The sequence below is a fragment of the Schistocerca americana genome, chromosome 5 (assembly GCF_021461395.2).
Source record: "Schistocerca americana isolate TAMUIC-IGC-003095 chromosome 5, iqSchAmer2.1, whole genome shotgun sequence".
In the NCBI taxonomy this organism is placed as follows: Eukaryota; Metazoa; Arthropoda; class Insecta; order Orthoptera; family Acrididae; genus Schistocerca; species Schistocerca americana.
The window spans coordinates 448713364-448735484 of NC_060123.1; the positions used below are offsets into that span (position 1 = coordinate 448713364).

The following is a 22121-nucleotide window of genomic DNA, read 5'->3' on the forward strand; positions in this document are numbered from 1 at the left end:
TTAATTACTAAGCTTACTTCTCTCTGCTGGCAGCATCGGCCTCTTAAATCACTCCCTTCTCCCTTATTTCCACCCTAAGCTGTTTCAAATAGGCTAATTACATTTCTCCTCGTACGACAGAGGATACACAGTGACACACAGCCGTCACTATTTTGGTCATATTCTCCTTGCACAGAATACCACTAATCCATTTTCTATACTCCCGCAACCTCAGGAAATCTTTAGCAGGCGCCTTTCTTTCGGCACTCGCGGTGTCACAAACAGGGCGTGCAAAATCTCGGACACCCCTGTGTTACTTCACTTGGCGGAAGCAGCGGCCAGTGCCCCTCGCGGCAGGTAGTGCCTAACAAAGGGACAAACCAGTCTGCCACCCTACTCCAGGCTGCTCGGCGGAACGCGTCAGAGCTTTTAGCAGCTCACTGCAACATTCAGTCTTTACCTGCGCATTACGAAGAACTTAGCCTCCTCTTCAACCAACTAAACTACCACGTAATCCTCTTATCCGAAACGTGATTGAAACCACACATATCCTCTGCATCTTTTCATCTCCCAGGGTACACATTTCTTAGGGCAGACAGATCAAAAAAGCGAGGTGGCGGGGTCGGCGCGTATATACGAACAGATCTCAAAGCGAAAGTCTTATGTACGTCAAATCGTGCTGAAGAAAAAGAGGCTGAATTCATGTTCATTGAAGTAAATATACAAAGTCAGAAATTCTTGACTGGCGTCGTGTACAAGCCGCCAAAAATAAGCTCAATGAGTTCCTTCCAGTCGGAATTACATTCACTTCAGTGTCAATACGAACATGTCATCGTAATGGGTGACTTGAACATAGACCTGCTAAGAGACACTCCCTCCGCAATAAACCTAAGAAGACTGTTTAGTTGCAATAGCATGAACATTCTTCCATTACAACCTACACACCATACGGCGCACAGTCATACTCTTATAGACGTAATCGCAACGAAACAGACTGACAAAGTAAGAGATGTTGGTCAAACATCGGCCCCTGGCCTCTCAGCACATGATGTAATATTCCTGGCCTACTCTGTGTAGCCCCCAAGGATCAAATCGCGTTACATAACTTGTAGGAACATGAAACGTATTGACCTTGACGCTCTAACAGCCGATTGCTCAGAAATCTCATGGCATCAAATAATCAGAAAACCCACAATCGACGGCAAAATTAATGAACTTGGTGATAAACTCACTGCCCTCTATGACAAACATGCACCTGTGCGCACAATCCGTGTAAGAAAATCTCCTGCTGCGTGGCTGACAGCTGAATTACGTCAAATGATGACTAATAGGGATGCTGCCCACAGGCGTTTCAAGGCAGATCCGAAACCCGAGCGTTTCGAAGAATATAGAAAGCTACGGAACAGAGTGAAACAATGCATTCGCAATGCTAAAATCAGGCACGCTCGCTCCCTTGTATGCAGCGATCTGACGCCCACGACTCTATGGAAGAATCTCCGTAGCTTGGGGGTCGGAAAGGCAAAATCGGAAACTACTTTTCATGTGTCAGCTAACGAATTAAATGAATTCTTCTCTGCACCTCTGAATACCAGCACAGCTGATAATTACCGTCCACAAGAATCCCCAAACAGGATAACTAACAACGATACCTTCCATCTAAAACATGTAACAACAAATACGGCAAGAAAAGCAATAATGAGAATCTCTTCTGATGCAATAGGCAACGACAGTATCGGTATAACCATGATTAAGAATGTTGCCGATATCTTAGTACCTGTCTTAACTGACATATTTAATTTTTCCCTCGTGAACGAAATATATCCCACTGCATGGAAAAGAAGCCTAATTCGACCCATCCCTAAGATCGAAAACTCGCAACTGCCTAGTGATTACCGACCAATTAGCATACTGCCTGCTGTTTCCAAAGCACTTGAATATATTGTTCATGACCAAATCACTGAACACTTGCATGAATTCAGCCTATATGACAAATTTCAATCCGGTTTCCGTAAACATCACAGCACAAACACTGCTCTAATTAAAGTAACTGATGACCTGAAATATGCCATCGACAATCGAAAGGCAACAATATTGACGCTACTGGACTTCAGCAAAGCTTTTGACACTGTTAACTTTGACATAGGCCTATTGCTCAGAAAAATGCAACAGCTTAATTTCTCTGATAGTGCAATGAGATGGTTTGAAAGCTACTTAAAAGACAGACAGCAATGTGTTGTCTGCGTAAATGAAAAATCTTCCTGGAAACATGTTTCCTCGGGAGTGCCACAAGGATCAGTCTTAGGACCACTTTTGTTTTCTTTATATGTCAACGATATTTCGTCGGTTCTGTCCTCCTGTAAATATCATTTCTATGCCGATGACCTCCAGCTCTACCTAAGCGTCAGACCTGAAGATGTAAACACTGCAATCGCTCAGATGAATGATGATCTGTCTTCAGTAGTGAGATGGGCGAAAAACCTGGGGCTTAAACTAAATGCAAAAAAGACGCAAGTAATCTTAATAGCCCATCAGAAATTAATAAGTTCAGATTTCCGCGAACGGCTACCTCCTATTCTGCTCGACGGTACTCCAATACCATATCAGAAAACAGTGAAGAACTTGGGTGTAATTTTGGATGAGCGTCTCAACTGGGCGGAGAATACAGTCGCAGTGTGCCGAAAGACGTCTGCTTGTCTCTATGCTCTCAAAAAGTTTCGGAACATATTTCCACAGGACTTGAAACGCCAGCTTGTGCAAGCACTCGTTCTACCGAACCTCCACTATTGTGATGTGATTCAACAAGGCATGAGTAGTGAAAACAAAAGACGGCTAGAGCTAACCATGAATGCCTGTGTGCGCTACACGTGCAACATTCGCCGAAATGATCATGTTAGTGCTTCATACTCCGAGCTAGGGTGGCTGCGGCCGGACAAATTGCGTGACCACCACACTCTATGTCTACTCCACCGACTCCTCGTCACGCAAGCACCCCAGTACCTTGCTTCAGAGATTAAAAACTTGTCATGTCATCATAATCGAAACACGAGGTCACTCTTATTTGGTATCCTAACTGTGCCCACTCACAAAACAAAAACTTTTGCAATCTCCTTCTCAGTTGCCGCTGTCCGCCTCTGGAACAAACTGCCCCTTACCTTGCACAAAATTCGATCTCCTGCTGCTTTTAAGAAGAAGCTGAAGCATTACCTACTATCATCCTCACAAAGTTCTCCACAAAATTAATGTACAAGGACAATCCCCTCATCTGTCAAATAGCAAAGCTAGCGTCTCCTATCTTGCTCCTGAGATGCCTTCCTCTTCATCTTTCTCTATTAGCCACGCAATCTTCTTTTCCTTTATATTTCCTTAATTATGTTTCATCATGTCTCTATTCTTCTCCTCCCTTCTCCATGAGTCTCCCTCATACTCCCTGCTGCCGGCACTCCTATCTAAAATCTGTCTCTTCAATAATGTCTAATTATAACAGTACTTGTGACCTAAGAATATAAACTCTATATGTATGTATTTTTCCAGGTGTACCTTTCAAATTGTTTATTTCACTTTTTGTGCTAGATGTAGTTTAACATGCCTACTAAAACATATGAATGTAAAATAAGTAGAATGCCTGGTTAGATGTAAGAGAGGGCCTGATGGCCCTAATCTTGCCAGGTTAAATAAATCAATAAATAAATTAATTAATTAGCAAAATATTAAATTTTGGTTCATCCACTCATACTGGTAATAAATGACACATCTTGAGAAGCAGATCTCATCCTCAGAATAAGTATTAAAAGTTTAACAAATGTTGGATGCTAAAATGTCAGGTTATATAGTCTGCATCTTGCATTAAAATCAGTTCTCTTCAAGCCCCACCAACTCTGTCAGATCCATTCACCTGTCTCTTTGTAAGAAACATCAGATTCAAGTGTCGCAGTTGCCTCTCTCGCCTCCCATCTCCACTCACCCCACAAAATCTTGGCTGTGGTAACACACCTGTTGCATAACCTGATGTCTAGAAGACATTGGAAGGTGACAATTTGGTTGTGAGATGGTAAAGCCAATGACTGTGAATACAAAAGAATTGTAAAATAACAAATTGATCTGTAGTCCGGCCAGAAGTCTGCATTTATTCCATATTTAACACACTTTTCATTGTAAATTACTTAATCTATCTAGTATGAAAAAAATAGATTGCTAGTTGTCACATTGAGGAGCTACTGAGTTGCAGATAGGCACAATGAAAAAGGCTGATAAAATATTTAAGCTTCCAAAATAGAAAATACACACACGTTTTCACAAGCACAACTCCCTCCCCACCCTCCGTCCGCCAGTGGCCACGTGTATGAGAGTTGAATGTATGTGAATATGTGTGTATTTTCTATTCCAGAAGAATTTTGTCAGAAAGCTTAAGAAGGTATTTTAGCAGTCTGTTTCATGGTGCGTATCTGCGACTCTACACATTCTCTCTGTGGTTGCTAGCAATGTATTGTTTCCCTATTGTTGTTATTCCAATGTGGACATTCCCTTCTTTAAACTTTTGTTAGATTCACAAAAGCTGTATTGCATAATAGACAAATTTATGGTCAGTACATATGTGGATGTTATGTACATATATTCAGGGTGTATACGATCCGGTAAAAACCCGGGAATTTTTTCGTCCGGGAGAAAACCGGGAAAAACCCGGTAATTTTTTAGAATTCCAGGAATTTTTCATTGTTTTGGTTACCAGTTAAATTTTTGTGATTTTGACTGGTAAGAACCAATACTCTAACAAAGGATATTACTGCATCCCACTTCTGTAGAATAATACTGCAGCTAAAAAACATATACAACAACAAAACACAGTGCTCATACAAGCGTCTGCCAGCCAAAGTGTGTCAGAGGCTTTAGGAAGAATATGCAGTGCTTCCTAACAACAAATTGCCTCCGATGAGCGTGATGTGACAGCTGTTTACATTAGATTCATTTGAGCAGTTGGAGGCGGGCTCTTGCGCATGCGCCATTGAGTCGCGTATGTGTGGTACCTTCTCCCGCTTCTGGTTACAGAAGTGTGGTTGGACGCCACTATCTAAATTGCTCCAGTTCAGAAATATCGTAGATCCGGGGCTGATGCACAGAGCAGTCTGAGTTGTAGTTGAGAGGTGGGTAGTCTCCACATGACCTATGTTTACATTTAGTGATTTTGCTGTTTCCTCATTGTTTATTGCTCTCACATTAAATGAAAACGAAACGGATTTCTGTGGCCGGGAGCTACCAAATGAATCAAAATACGTACGCATTATTACGGAAGGCTAAAATATGTTGTTAGTTTCAGGCTTTATTTCCAACTTTCTGACAGTCAAGCATTAATCGCTTTGCAGAACAATGAAATTATTTTTTTCGGTTTGCTAAAGAGATTTGGATTTTATTAATCTTTTGCGCTGAGGCGGTCAATTTATTTGAAACAAAGTGTTTTGTTTCACACTGTTGGCTAGTTTCAACTGTTCGCTGCATTTCAAGTGCACGTTTTCAATCTTCTAGCTTGTCTGGGATTATGCCATACTAAAGTACCAAACATGAGATAATACAGTACTGATACTCAAGAAAATTTACATCCGAATCTGGACATACGATTGTGTGCTTTAAGCCGAATTATTCATTTTAGTATGGTTCACGAAATTCCGATGCTCTTGAAGTATCCTTTGATGTCTTGTTTCTTTTATGACATAATGCAAGATCTTTTAATGTTTTACCCGTACGAACATGCGGTCTTCCTGCGTCATTGTAGCTGCGCAGGCGCAGTGACGTCTGTTATCTGGCGGTCTCTGGCAACTGCTGAAACGAACCAGTTTCTAACAGGTCACGGAAAAATATTGGGAATGGTGGTTCGAAAAGTGTTACTTTCAAAGAAAATTTCTTTTTATGCAAGATGAACTATGTGCGAGAATGTACGATGAATTTCTTAAATCACAGAGGTTTGATTCCCATTTAAAAATCAACTTTTTGAGGACTACCATCTAGGAGAATTTCGAGCCCAGAAGATCAGACATTTACGTCTTTATTAAAAATTTTACTGGCACATTTGTATGATGTATCTTAAATTGTAGCCGGCTGGGGTGGCCGAGCGGTTCTACGCGCTACAGTCTGGAGCCGTGCGACCACTACGGTCGCAGGTTCGAATCTTGCCTCGGGCATGGATGTGTGTGATGTCCTTAGGTTAGTTGGGTTTAAGTAGTTCTAAGTTCTAGGGGACTGATGACCTCAGAAGTTAAGTCCCATAGTGCTCAGATCCATTTGAACCATTTCTTAAATTGTAGCGCACGCTGAAAGATCCACATTATATGTGGAAACTTAGCTTCTCTTGCAGCTTATTACTCTTCTAGACCAATATTATTTGGAAAACTTTGTTTTTCTTGTAGCAACATTATGTATATTAATTTAAGCCATTGACTTTTGTTTTTTGTGTGTTCGCACTACTTAAGAGTGATCTTGCTATTGGTTGACTACATCACGTGCCCCATGCTGTCATCAGCTGGTGAGATAACGTGACATGAGCTATGACTGACCTACAAAAACGCGTCGCTATCTCGATTTCATTGCTTCGGAATGTAACATGCAGTGTTTGGTGTAATTCGAATTTATACCTCCATAACACACAAAAATGCAGCGTACTTGTTGCTGCACATCAAAGATCTTTCCAAAACTTGTTCCCCCCCCCCCCCCCCCCCCCTCCCCCCGGTTTCGTTTTTTGAAGTGCTGGCAAATTCTATGTCTATGTAGAAAACCATTGTCTATGTAGAAAACCATAAACATTCTAAGGATTGATAAGTTTTACAGTCCCGAGGAAAAGTATACTGTCACCTAACAAGGAAAAAGTGTATTTTCACCCGGGAGAAAGTGTATTTTCAACCAGGAAATCCAGGAAAAATCCGGGATTTTTTTTTCCTTGTCCATGTATACACCCTGATATTGTACATCAGCTATGAAAAATTCAAGTGGTGGCCACTGTGTAACTCCTGGCCAGTGTTCTCTCTTTCCTTCTAGCAAAATTCTGATATCACAGGCCCCCTGACATATTTACTGCAGGTCCCCTGACAAACCTATTGTGCAAGTCATCAATACACTGAAACTACTAACTGTTATTGCACCATCAATGCATACATCTTTTACATGTTGTGGGGCTATAGAATATCAATACGTTAAATGATGTCTTGAAATTTGTTGAAGCATTTTTACAAAACTTTTTTTAAGAAGGTATTCGAACCACTTATAATGGTGTCATTTAAAATGTTCTCACATTTTCTACTATGCAAAAGGATTCGTAGCTTTTCAAACTGATCCAAGCCTAAAATTTTTAAAAGAGACCGTCAAATTAAACCCATAGTTAAGGAATAATGTAACCTTTAAGAGAGAAATACATTGGGAAAAGGTACACAAACTCACAGTAAATAACCAGAGGCTCTGTTGATTCTGTGATCATGGCTACAAATTTCTGCTCCTGCCTTGTATGATGGAGAAAGATTCCAGTTGATATGTGCACTGCTCCAGGGAAGCAACTACTCGGGTAGCAGATTACATGTGTAAAGCACATGGTGGTTAAAAAAAAAAAAAAAAAAAAAAAGGCTAAGCGCTAGTTTGTGATCCTTTTATGAATTCTCTCCAGTCATTACACGGAGAGTGAAATCAGATCATGTACAAAGTAAAGACACTTTGATTTTTAACAGCAAATGGAGAAAGCGTCTCTAACCCAGTCCCTGAATTGCCCATCCTCCAGGAAAGCTATCACACTCAAATTACACATGGAACAGAGAGTTGGAAGAAACCCTAAGTAGAAAGCTGCAAAATATTTAATGAGGCAGGGTACAGATATTGAAAACACAGCCTATATATCAAAGCATGGGAAGTACTCAATGCAATCGACAAAAATGTGTGTAGAGTCCGATACTGAGTCTGATTCTGAGGTTCCCTGGTTTTGAGTATCGAGCCTATGCGAACGCAAATTAATCGGTAGCTATTTTTACTACCCACGTGATTCTGTGGTAACAGTTGTAGAAGTATTTACAGAAAGTCTGTGCTCAGTAGTACGGAGGTACCTTTATCGTGCAGTATTAGTTGGAGGTGAACTTGAACCTATGAATTATAGACTGGGGTGTCTGTGGGTTTACAGCAGGCAGTAAGGATCAACAGTCATGCAAAATAGTTCTGATTGCTTAGTGTGGGAACTGTATTGAGCAATTAGTTCAACAACACGTATCCAGTGGAAATATTTTAAATCCCGCTGCTAACAAGAAGTGTGTGTTTCGAGTAGTTAATAACTCCATCAAGAGGGTTAGAAGAGTTCCTCTGCTGGAATGAGCAGCAGATAAGCAGTTGTTAGCATCCTCCTTAAACAATGAGAGGACATCATTTAGTTCCAGTACGATAATTGTAGAAGAATTGTGGGCAAATTTTAAACTGTCTATCTTGCTGTAGAGGGGCATGTGCTGAATAAGTGGATTAACCCTTTCAGTGCTCCAGACGTATATATACTATTTGCTATAAAAAATACTTACAGTGATTCCCTGCTACAGTCGTATAGTTACGTATAACGCCGACTATCGGGCCAGCGAGTCGGAGGTAATTGTTGTGCAAGTATGCAGTTTAATTGTTGGAATACTAGGAAATACCTGAACGACTATTGAATGCTGAATTCTCTTTCTGCTGAGTTCATATGTATCGCTATATTACCTAGTTTGTGTGCGGCCATTTCCGCGTTAACGAATAAAATGACGCGACGTTACCGTCCGTTTAGAGACGATGAGCTGCTGAGTATTCTAAACCAAAGTGACAACAAGGACATCATCATGCCCAATCCAGCTGATTATGGGTGGACAGATGACGACGACGAGCGTTTTGCTAAATCTATCACCACAAATTTAAAAAATATTTGTGAACCAACAAACGTTGAACTAGTAAATACAGATCCAGATTTTGATGTTATCGTTGATTCTTTCTCCGATTCCGAAGAAGAGCCTGAGCGTATGCCTGAAAAATCTCCTAAGAGACACAAAACAGTTGATTTTAGATGGAAAGGCTCCGATTTGGACCCTAAAGTGTATAATTTCGATAATAGTGTTTCCGGTTGTAAAATCGTCAATTTAGATGATTTATGTACTTTATACGACTGCTTCCAAGTTTTTTTTTAGCCAAGAAATTGTGAGCTACATAGCTGAGCAATGTAATTTATATTATGAACATCTTTGCAATGATGCCAGTGAAAAATCAAGACTGCGACGTTGGAAAAACACAAACTGGTGAAGTTTACTGTTTCGTAGCTGTAAATTTTCTGATGGCTCGAGTGAGAAAAAAATGAAATAAACAGTTATTGGACCAATGATCAGTTACTGTCTGCTCCAATGTTTGCGCAAATCATGCCGAGAGATAGATATCTTCTGTTACTTAGAATGTTTCATTTTGCTGATAACAGTAAGGACCTTGGAGATGACAAAATCTGGAAATTACGTCGAATTGTGGATCACTTAAGAAAAGTATTTCCAGGTGCTTTCTAGCCTTTTAAAAATTTGTGAATTAATGAAAGTTTAGTTGTCTTCAGAGGTCGTGTTTTCTTCAAGCAGTACATTCCTTCCAAATGCCGAAGATATGATGTAAAATTTTTTGTGTTATGTGAATGTGAAACTGGTTATATTCTTGACTTTATTATTTATGTGGGTGCAGCAACAGAAGTAAAAAAAGAAACTGACTTTAATGTAAATGTTGGAATACCTGGAAGCATTGTTCTCACTTAACTTGAACGTTACCTTGCTAAAGGTCACACATTATATGTTGACAATTGGTACACTAGCCCAACGTTATTTTCTTATTTGCATGACAGAGTGACTAATGCCTGTGGAACTGTGAGAACAAACCGCAAAGGCATGCCTGCTTTATCAACAAAACTTAGAAAAGGTGAGATCGTGTTTCTGTCAACAGGTAAACTTCTTACTCTGAAGTGGCAGGACAAGCAGGAAGTGAGGATGCTTTCAACTCTTCATACAAACAAAATTGACAGAACCACGAATGAACCAAAAACAAAACCACCTTGCATCGTAAGCTACACTGAAAATATGGGGGCCATCGACAGGAGCGACTTGATGCTAAGTTCAGTAGAATGTGTATGAAAAACTGTAAAATGATATAAAAAAGTATTTTTTCATTTGGTGGATATGTCTCTGCTCAATGGGAAGTGCATTATATAAAACTCAAACGGGACGAAATATTTCAGTGTCTGATTTTCAACAGAAACTTATCAAGGAGATCCTAGAGATTCACCACCAAACGCAAACAGAGGGTGTCGTGGAAGGAGAATGGCTGATGGTGACAATTCCTTACGCCTAACTGAGTGCCACTTTATATCACTAATCCCAGGAGATTCAAAGAAGAAGGCCGCCCAGAGAAGGTGTATTGTATGTGCAAAACATGATAAACTAGTTGATACAAGATATATTTGTCTAAAATGTAATGTGCCTTTATGTTTGAATTTTTGTTTCGAGAGATGGCACACTTTGAAGTATTACAAATGTTATATTTATTTCTCCTAATAAAGTACCTTTTTTGAACAAAAGAAGACTTTCTGAACAAAGATTTAAAAAAAGGAAACGATTTACACCGACAATATTGGATTTTGTGTCTCATTTTTATCTCAATAATAACGGTAGACTGCTACAGCCGTATATATACGCACCGGGTGAAAATAACGCGCACAGGGCAGGAGCCGCTGAGAGTAAATGCGCAGTGAAAGGGTTAATCTTTTTACTGCTACACACATCCTTCCCACAAACCATGCCGAGTGCTGTGTCATTATCGCCTGTGCTGGTAGCTGGTAGCCATCTGTGTGGGACCATTTCATGTGTGCTGAATTCCCCGGACGGACCTCCTAGTGCTGTGCTTCATATTTGGAGCATAGCTTGCAAGCTAAATGCTGTAAAATCCATGCATGCACTCTGTCCCGTTCTGTGCTCTTGGTGCATACTAACACAATAGAAATGAAGGTGGTGGTATTTGTCGCAGTAGACAAGAAACTGAGATCCACCAAGATAAAAATTGAAGCTGTATGTGAGACTGTTGGGCAAGACTCAGTATCAGGGGTGGGCATAAAATGATGACTGGATTCTTCTATCGCCCACCAGATCACCTAATGTAACCGAAAACTTTAGAGAAAATCTGAGTTTGCTTGTACGTAAGTTCTCCACTCGCACTGTAATCGTGTCCGAAAGAACAGACACCACGCTTCCATATAATTGATTCATCTAGATAGGCAGTAGATCAACCTTCTTCAATGTGGAGGCAAAAGTACGTCCGACATCCTACGGGAATCTCCAAGTAGTGAGCATGGAGGAAATGGTCAGGGACAGCAGACAGATGGCACTTGGTGGGAATGTAGGATGGCTGTGAGGTATGCAGAGAGGGTCTGTGGAGTTGTGGTAACACTGTGTCCCAGATGACACGGTGGTTAATGCACCTGCCTGTTAAGCAGAAGATCCCCAAGTTCAAATGTCTGTCCGGTACACATTATCACTCGTCACGGTTCATTCTGTGTAACGTCCCAATGCAGCTGACATCAGTCATCCCTGTACTTTCCTTACTCCCCACCCTCCTTTCAATTTACATATGTACAAGATCTGTTCAAAAAATTCTGGAACTTTGTCTACAAATTTTTTCTATGATTACCCTTTACTTATTGTGGATGGGCTGTTTCGAAGTAATCTCCTCCACAATTGATACACCACTCCCAAAGCTGTTTCCCCTTATGGAAGCAGACTTGGTACACTTCTAGCTGGATCATGTGAAGCGCTGCCTGCGAATTTTCTTTTATCTCATCTATTGTTGCAAATCCCCATCCTTTCAATGGGTTTTCAACTTTAGAAATTTATAGAAATTTAAAAGTCTCCGTGGGTCAGATCTGGAAAGCACAGAGGATGAGACAGCACAGTGATTTCGTTTTTTGCCAACAGTCGAGAACCAACAGGGATGAATATGTGGGTGCATTATAATGATGCAAGAACCCTGAATTGTCTCGCCACATTACGGGCCTTTTCCTTCTCACAATTTCTCACAGGCATCGCAACGTGTCCTGATAGTTCCATCACTTAACAGTTTTTCCTTGTGGCACAAATCTATGAAGAACTGATCCTTCAGAGTCAAAGAAAACTATCAGCATGGCTTTGACATTTAGCCTGACCTTATATGCTCGCTTTGGTTTTTGAGAACCTTTACCAATCCATTGTGAATATTGAACCTTGGTCTTAACATAATAACAATCGACCCACTTCTCATCACCAGTTAAGATACTCTTAAGGAACATATCATTCTCATTTGCGCGATCCGAAAGCTCGTCACAGATTGTGAGGTGAAGGTCTTTCTGGTCTTGACTCATGAGCCGTGTGACGAACTTGGAGGCAATATGATGGATTCCAAGATGCTGTGTCAGGATTTCAAGACATTGTCCAACTTAAATGTTACATTCTTCTGCAATCTCTTGGACAGGCAGTCTTAGAGTGGCATACACAGTTTCATTGACATTCCTGACATGACATGAGCATTATCGGTAGACGTTAAAGGGTGTCCTCAACAAGGGTTATCTTTAACTTCCATCCCACCATTTTCAAACCGTGTGAACCATTCGTAACACCGAGTATGGCTTAAGCCCTAATCCCCATATGCTCCCTGGTTAATTTGGTGTGTGCCTGTAAGGATTTTCTTGAGTTTCACGTAAAATTTAATGCAGACTTGCTGCTCCTCTAACACTGCAATTTCGAAATTTGCGAACTGTGTGACACAGCATTCTACTTGATACAGCACTGAACTGACAGACGTACAACAATGAAACTTGTTGCTGTTACACATTTAACACAGGCATGTGAAGAGATGCCAGCCACATTTTGCCTCAACAAATCATTGACGCAAAATTACGAATGTTCCAGAATTTTTTGAACAGACTTTGAATAGTATGTAGATATCTGTAAATAGTTTATTAGACATTAGTGCAAGTGAAATACAAAGGCTAACTGCATTCACATTTCCTTCTTACTGTTTAAATAAAGAAATTATGCTTGCCACTTCTTCCTCTTCTAGTGCAGTGATGAAACAATCTGCATAAAGATAACTAACAATAATTGTGCGCTATACTGAAAATGCTACACACCACCGTCTCAATTTCCAAGTGCAACAATGTGTGTTTTGAATCTGCTTGACAACACACAAGGTCTAAACAGCAAGACCCATACATAAAATAAAAAAAAGAGAAATATACTGTTTCCATCCAAATTTACCAGTGTGTCTGATATTTCCCCATCTTATGGTACTTATTTAATAGACAATATAAAAGAAATATAAAGTGTTATTTGCATCATTAATGCTCCATTTTGTTTTTAATTAAATCATTTATTTTAAAATAATGATTTGATGATGAACCTTTGTTGCTATATGTTAAATGTGCAGACTGGAAGGTTAACTATCATTGTTTAGGATGGCAACAGTGAAAGAACAGAAAGTTGCCCTGGTTGTTCATCACTGGCATTAATATTCAAAATGGTGGCATCCACAATAGAAAAGGTGTATTGTGTCATAGAATATGTCAAACCATCATCACTAATCCTTGTTCAAAGACATTTTCAGACCAAGTTTGATAAAGTGGCACCACACCATCACAAACTGCTAGACGAGCTAAGCAGTTCAGGGAGTCAGAACACACATGCAAGAAGAAAACAGGACAGCAGTCCATCAAGAATGAAGTGGTGGAAAACATTCGTATGATTTATGAAAAAAGCCCCAGAAAATAAATGCATTTTGCCAGCAAATAAGTGATTGCATTGCTATTGACAATGTGGCATTTATTGCGCAGGCATCTGCTGTTCAAGGCTTATAGAATTCAGATCTCAGAGGTGCTGAAACTAGCTGATAAACCAAAGCAGATACAATTACGCATAGATTTTCAAGTAGGGATGGAAGCAGATGGTTTCGCAAACTGACTTGTGTTCACTGTCAAAGCCAAATTTCACTTTAGTGGCAAAGTGAACAAGCATAATTTGAGAATATGAGGTACACAAAATGCACAGTCCTCTCTGGAACATGAAGGTGATTCTTTGAAACCTAATGTTTGCTGCATCCTAACCAACTGCAGAATCTGAAGTCATTTGACTTCATTTTGCAGCTGGACAGAGCCACACCACATTGACATGACCTTGTATGTAAGCACCTCAGCAAACATCTTCCACATTGCTGGATTGGCCACGCTGGGTCGAATGATGTGCTATTCGTTTCGTGACCTCTCATGTTGCATGACCCTGTATCAATGCATTCTTTGGTTTGGAGATGTGTGAAGGAGGTGGTTTATGCACCCCCATTTCCAGAGGACTTCAGTAACTGAGACATCAGATAGTCAGGGCGGTAACTCTATTGACCAGGCAGTGTTGGAATGGGTTTGGCAGGAAACGAAGTACCAGATAGACACCTGCTGTGTCACAAATTGTCCCCAAATGGAACCTGTGAGAGTTGATCTTTCAGTGTATATGTGTGTTTCTGAAATAGTCATTATAGTGGGCACACGAATAGTTTCTTTTCGTCCCATTCATTTTGAATAACTCTGTATTTTTGTTAGTTACGCTGAATGAAATAGTTACTTATATGTGATCAGATGTAATAATTCAGATATTACTTAGTATCGAGTGCTTTATTAAACATTGGTATTGATTACTACAGCAATGAAAATTTACCTGTACCCCAGATATGTTTCAAGTGGACTATGTGCTTTAAATTTAACCGCAAATATGTACTGTGTTATAGCAGGACATCCATAGAAATGTAGCACTGCCAATATGTCAAATGATTGTTATGGATTTAACTATTTCAGATTGTGGTCTTTCATTTTATTTATTGTTTGTCTTATGTAAATGTATGTAAATTTAAATGCTTCAATGAGTTGAGCCAGAACATAGAGACTGATTCTTAGATTTGTTGCATTCTTTAGGTCAGTGAAGCCATTAATAACAGCAGAAGAATATTCTGTCACAGAAGACCTTGTTAAAAACTTTGTTGCCAAAGGAGGAATAGGAGAGAAACTCCAAAACCTATTATTACAGAAAGCAAAATCAACAGAAAATTGGGTAAGTATCTGTTCGGTTTTGAATTTTAACCGTATTTCTTAATTTTTGTTAATTTCTTTCACATTTTTCCCCCAGTTCATTGTTGCAATATATGTGTGACAGGTAAGTAGTAATAAGTTATGAAACAATGCTAGCAACATTTTATTCTGTAGTCAAGGAGAACTTCTTGTGATGAGTGCCTAAAGCTGTAACATGCTCTTTGTATTATACAGTGAATAAATATACCTATAGGATGACAAATAAGACAGTGTTGGCATTATAAAATGTTTAGTCAAAACACCTTCAGTCTCTAAAGTTACAGTTGTTATTTTATTTGAGCAACCAGGTCTGCGCTATATTACACCATCTTCAGGTCTGATGTGTAGGAAGAATCCCAACTCTAGTCCAGTCAAAATAAGAGCCAGCATTCAGTGACTGGTGTCCTTAGATTTTTACTTGAGATAGCAATCACTTTGATGATCTGTTTTGACTGAACCAGAGTTAGGATTCTTCCTATGCATCGGTCAGTGGGTCTGAAGATGGCATAATGTAGTGCTGAAACTGTTTGCACAAATAAAATAACTGGAAATTAAGCAGGCTGGAAGTGTTTTGATTCAACATTTTATATTGAACAGCTGAGATCCCACAACAATCTGCGTAAAGATAGACTTACAGAGTGTGTTGGCATTGATGGTAGCAGCAAACAGTTATTCTTATGCCTTGAAATATTGTAGTGCTGTTTGCAGGATGGCACATTTCCATCGTAATAAGCCCGTGATGGATGTACATAAAAATAAAATCACTGTCCATATGAAAAGAAATAGTTTATTGATCAACTTAAAGAAAGAAAGGGATAGGTTATTGGACACAACTTGAGACATCAAAGAATAGGTTAATGGACTGAAGGATGGGCAGTAAAAATTTTTGGGGGCAGCAAAGGCTTAAATATAGTAAGCCAGTTCAAACGGATGTAGCTGCAGTAATTGAGCAGAGACTAGACTGGTACAGGATAAGTAGGAAGGAGAGTTGCATCAAACAAGTCTTGCGACTGAAGACTTTGACAGACAACATAAGCTTGCTGGACGAAATAGGTAGGTCTCATTTTTCCTCCTCTGGGTGTTACTATTTGCTTTATAATACAAAGGTCCTTAAAACACTGGTCACTTGGAAGTGCTCTAGGTAGCATAAAACTGGTACCGAGTGGTCACATGGCAGTTCACCGCTGTCGTAAGGTTGTGTGCGTGTGCACCTGTCTGTGATATTGAATCAGCCCCGTAAGGTATGTCAACATGATGGACATGTGACACAATGACAGAAAGGAGCTGTGTTGTTTGGGTGTGTCCATGTCTACCCAACAGATTAAGTTGCCATCGTGATTATGTTGTCATATTTCTCCACATCTTTCATCTTTTGGAAGAATTTGATCCATTAGTCCAGCTGTTGCATGATTATTTCTACGTCATTTTCACCACTGAGAAATGCAGTGTAGTGTTAACTATTGGATTCTTGCAACCTGAGAGAACATTTCCACAAACTGAATTCCAGACTGATAGTTAAATCCTCATGCAACTGTTCATGCTTTTCTCCTTGGGAAAGATCCATCACTTCTCTATTTATTCCTCAAAACTGTCCTACAGTCAGTTATTCTTTCATATGAATACATGGTGCTGTTCTTTCAGACATGTTCAAAAGAACACACACACACACACACACACCAATAAATAACTGATTCATCTCAGTGGGCAATGAATCCACCATCTTCAGTGTGGATGCACGATTATGTTCTACCTCCTCCAAAAACCACAAACTAATGAACATTGAGGATATGGCCAGGAACTGCAGACAGGCGGCACTAGATAGGAATGTGGGTTGGTTGAGAAGCATGTCACGATAGTCCGCGCAGTTACAATAAACACTATTTCCAGAGGGCACAGTGGTTAATGCAACTGCCTAGTAAACAGGTCGTCTTCGGTTTGAATCTCGGTCAGACTCTCTCTCTCTCTCTCTCTCTCTCTCTCTCTCTCTTTCTTTCTCTTTCTGTTCGCTGGTGATTCCACATAAAGTCTCAATGCAGAGGACATAAATAGTTCCCTTCCCCCCCTTGCCCCTTCCCCCCCCCTTGCCCCTTCCCCCCCTTGCCCCTTCCCCCCCTTGCCCCTTCCCCCCCTTGCCCCTTCCCCCCCTTGCCCCTTCCCCCCCTTGCCCCTTCCCCCCCTTGCCCCTTCCCCCCCTTGCCCCTTCCGCCCCTTCCCCCCCTTCCGCCCCTTCCCCCCCTTCCGCCCCTTCCCCCCCTTCCGCCCCTTCCCCCCCTTCCGCCCCTTCCCCCACTTCCGACCCTACCCCCCCCTTCCCCCCTTCCGCCAATTCCCCCCTTCCGCCCCTTCCCCCCTTCCGCCCCTTCCCCCCTTCCGACCCTACCCCACCTTCCGCCCCTTCCCCCCTTCCGCCCCTTCCCCCCTTCCGACCCTACCCCCCCTTCCGCCCCTTCCCCCCTTCCCCCCCTTTCCCCCTTCCCCCCCTTTCCCCCTTCCGCCCCTACCCCCCCTTCCGCCCCTTCCGGCCCTTTCCGCCCCTTCCCCCCCTTTCCCCCCTTCCGCCCCTTCCCCCCCTTCTGCCCCTTCCCCCTCTCCCCCCTTCCGCCCCTTCCGCCCCTTCCCCCCTTCCGCCCCTTCCCCCCTTCCACCCCTTCCGCCCCTTCCCCCCCCCCTTCCGCCCCTTCCCCCCTTCCACCCCTTCCGCCCCTTCCCCCCCCCTTCCGCCCCTTCCCCCCCCCTTCCGCCCCAACCCCCCCCCCCCTTCCGCCCCTTCTCCCCCCCCTTCCGCCCCTTTCCCCCCCCCTTCCGCCCCCCCTTCCGCCCCCTTCCGCCCCTTTCCCCCCCCCCCTTCCGCCCCTTTCCCCCCCCCTTCCGCCCCCTTCCGCCCCCCCTTCCGCCCCCTTCCGCCCCTTCCGCCCCCTTCCGCCCCTTCCGCCCCCTTCCGCCCCTTCCGCCCCCTTCCGCCCCTTCCCCCCCTTCCGCCCCTTCCCCCCCTTCCGCCCCTTTCCCCCCTTGGCCCTCTTCCCCTTTCCTTTCTCCCCATCCATCTTCAATTTATTTAATATGTATCACATCTGTGGAATGTGTGTGGCATCTATTCTTTTGGACTTATCCAAAAGAACAGACACCACACATTCATACAATTGATTTGCCATGATTGGCAATGAATTGACCACCTTCAGTGTGGATGTACAACTACGTTCGACCCCCTGCAGGAATCCCAAAATATTAAGCATGGAAGACTTGGAAGGGGACTGTGGATAGATGACACTAGGTGGGAATGTGGATCGGCCAAGAGGCGTGACAATATAGTCCAAGAAATTGTGATAAATGCTGTGTCTGGGTGATGCGGTGATTAACACAACAGCCTAGTGAGCAGGAGAACCCGGGTTCAAATCCCAGCCTGGCAAGCATTTTCACTCTTTACTGCTGAATCCACATAAAGTTCCAATGCAGCTGACATCAGTAGTTCCTTCCCTTCCCTTTCCTTCCCTTCCCTTCCCTTTCCTTTCTCCCCTCTCTACCTTTAACTTAAATAATTATTCTTTCATTTGTTGGCCTGTCTACAATGTCCCACATATCACTTTGTACAAATGATCTGGTTTCCATCATATGTGGCCTCAAACCACTCGCAGTTATCATGACCACATAATGCATCATTGTCATTTACCTCTGTTGCATTTGAAATAATGTATCAAGAATAGTAACATCTGGTGAATTTACTCCTGACCCAGAATGTTGAGCAGTTGTTACACTTAAAAAGTAATTGTCATCATCAGATAAGAAGTTATCGATGGGACTGAATTTTTGGCCTGTAGTGATTGGAAGCCCATCTTATTGAAAGCCATAGATTTACTCATTGTCTGACAGTCGTTCTCGTTCAGTGTTTGTCACCATTGAAAGAGCTTCCCACAGAAGCCATGTTGATTCCTCTTCTTTGGAGATGATGTCTTTCATCTTCATAGAAGTCTGTATAAGTTTGTTTGGCCTCACATCTCTTGACACATGAATCTTATGATGTATTGGTACTTGCACAAGACAGTCATTCAAACAATCAGGGTAGCGTACAAAAACCTCATCTTTGTCTTCAGGAGCAAACTTTCGTTTGTTTGGCAATTTATCTAGGATGACAACACTTTGAACAAATGTATGAAAATGAGGTAGGTCACATTTTCTCTTCAGCAATTCTCATAATAGAGTTTTGTCAAATAGTCCTTTAGCCACTTGAACCAAGGAATAACTCTTCTGTTTGACAACACCATTCTGCTGCAGTGTGTATGGAACTGTTAGGCTCCACTGTATTCCTAGCATTTAAAGGATGGAGTCCATTCTTGTATTGCAGTTGTTCTTAATGTTGTCTAACTGAAATGATCAGTCTGATTTTCAACTATGTTTTTGAACTCAACAGATTTGTTGACAACTTCTCCTTTATGTCAAAGCGAATATACTTGACACCATCTGCTGCAATCATCTATAAAGGTCGCAAAAAATCTCGCATCACCATGAAATTTTTCACTCGTTGGGCCACAGATATCAGAATGGATTAACTCTAGAAGTTTGTTTGGGCTCCTACTCATTTGGTTAAGGGAGTGCACATCAGTTTTCCTTTAAGACATATAGTGCATCTGTTTAGGTCAACACTGAATTTCAAAACTTTCAAATACTCATTTTTGAGCATTTTGATCATATCTTGCGAGTTCAAGTGACCGAGCATGCCAGATTTGCATATTACTTTTCGTAAGTATTTGCTTAGCAATGATGCATGCCTGTGAACTACTTTATTGTAAAGCAAACAGGCTACCAACTGTTTACAGTCTGACTTTACCATTAGTATCTCAAATAACTGCACCAGTGTTCTCAAATGTCACTGTGTGATTGTTGTTCCCACCCTTTGCCACTGAAATGAGATTTATTCAGAGTTTTGGCACATACAAAGTGTTTTTCTTTGTTGGCACCGTTGGCTGTAGCTACAATGTGTGTGTCAACCAAAAAACAACAAAGTATAAGAAGTGCAAGGCCCATGTTACCCAGTGGAAACGAGAATGACAGTAGTTAGTGTTCCTAGTGGCTTGGCAGGGAACTTCAAATAGAGGAAAAAATGGCACAAAAATCTATAATCTTGCTTTATGAAATATGAATGTTGGATGCTAATATTTTTCTGGTGGTAAAGTGTGTACTTCGAAAAGTTTTTGTGATCTTACAATGTAACGTATACGAGAAATTTAAAAAACTAAGGTTAATTTGTAGTATCTGGGTTTCACAGGTGTGAAAAATTTTATAAGTTATGTTGTGGTCACCTTTTGGCTAAAATTATTTATTTGTTAAACTCAGTATTGCAATGTCAACTGTACAATTGTTATGAAGTGGAAACAATTGTACTTGAGCACTTGTCAAAACCTAAAAATAATCTGACATAACATGACACAGAAGCTGGCTTCATCATGCTCTGTTCCTGATTAAGTCAATCGTGCATGTATTGCACTCTTTGAATTGCGCCGTAAATATGTTGCTCGTATTCTGCTTGTTGTTGACGAAGGCCTTAATGGCCGAAAGCTATAATTGTGAGAATCTTTTTGTTGTGCCTATCCGCTGCTCAGCATCTCCTCTATATGCTGAGTAGCAACTTTCCTTCTCCAATATTATTTTTATGTATTTGAAACATAAGATGACTTTATCACGTAGAATTCTGTGGACTTACGTCTATTTGTTACTGCTTACAAATTTGTGCATCAGTTGCTCAATTTAAATGAATTCTAACTATATGTTCATATTCTACGTTATTTTTGTTTACTTCCATTTTTTTGGTACTTCCTTGTATTTAATGTAGGCCTCAGAAATTTTCACTGGAGTGAGAGGACAATTAGGTACATTGATTTATGCTAAAATGTATTGTTTGTAGTACCCTCAAATAATGGGCTAGAACATTTGCCTAACTGCCGTTGCATTTTTAACATTTTCACAGAATAATGCTCTACTAAAACTACAAAGCATACTCATCTACGTCTACATCCACACCCTGTAAATCACTGCGATGTATGGCACTCAGTGGAAAGAAGCAACACCATTCAAAACAGAATTACATATTCGTCTCATGACAAGATGTAATAAACTTGAATAGCAATTCTGCCAAAAGCTGCTAACATTTAGTTCTTCTTGTTTCTCCCAGACGTGTCACCTTTTTCCCTCTAACGCATCATCTGTGGGTTAGTTCCTAGAGTTTTGGTTGGCATCTGAATTTCCTCATATTTGGTCAGATGCTGGAGGTCACACTACAGTTCTATTTAAGAAACCTAAGCATGTTTTTATGTTCCGAACTTCTTTCTTTGCACTTTTCATCTTGTTTGCTCTTACTGTTGCGATGCACTATCAGTCTTCTGTCATAATTGTAGACATTTGCTAGAAAAACTGTACATGTGTCTCATTCTGAGATGGAATCATTTACTCCTTCCAATACTATGGATGTGAGCAGATATCAAGCGGGATACAAGTAACACATTTAGAATACAATTAAGAGTGCAAGCGAGCAGAAGTCAAGAAGAATATGAGTAACATATTTACAATGCAGTTCAGAGTGCAATACATACAAGATGTCGTAATCAGAAACACAAATCAATGAAATCAGCTTGTATTTTCTAAAAAACAAGAAACAAACATGGAAGGCGTAAAATCGCCCAGTAAGAAAACGAGATGAAGTAGGATTGATAAAATTGCAGTGCTCCAAGTGGCCTGTACCAAATCAATCTTGTGTTACTGGAAGTCCCTATATGAGTTTCGTCTCTGTGACATCATCTTTAGCTGTTACTTGTGTAACATAATTGTCTGTGAGCATTAAATGTCCCTGTGTTTCTGTTACATCTATGAACACTTTTGGATCTTCGCATATGCATGATGTTCAACCACTCGTTATTCACCAAAAATGTTAGTCACAAAACTTCAGAGTAGCCTCATTCATAGAGAAACAGCAACGACCTTCAACAAAATTGTTTTCAGCCTGCACACACAGTTTCTTTTC

At 41.1% G+C, this 22121-nt stretch overlaps 1 protein-coding gene across 3 annotated transcripts in view; it reads left to right on the forward strand.

Moving 5' to 3' along the window:
* Nucleotides 1-22121, forward strand: part of LOC124615319 (carnitine O-acetyltransferase-like) — a 103132-nt gene that overhangs the window by 21518 nt on the left and 59493 nt on the right. For all 3 annotated transcript variants that reach the window (XM_047143118.1, XM_047143119.1, XM_047143120.1), the window contains exon 4: nt 14960-15095. In XM_047143118.1, the coding sequence (XP_046999074.1) occupies nt 14960-15095 (136 nt within the window). The remainder of the gene's footprint in view (nt 1-14959; nt 15096-22121) is intronic.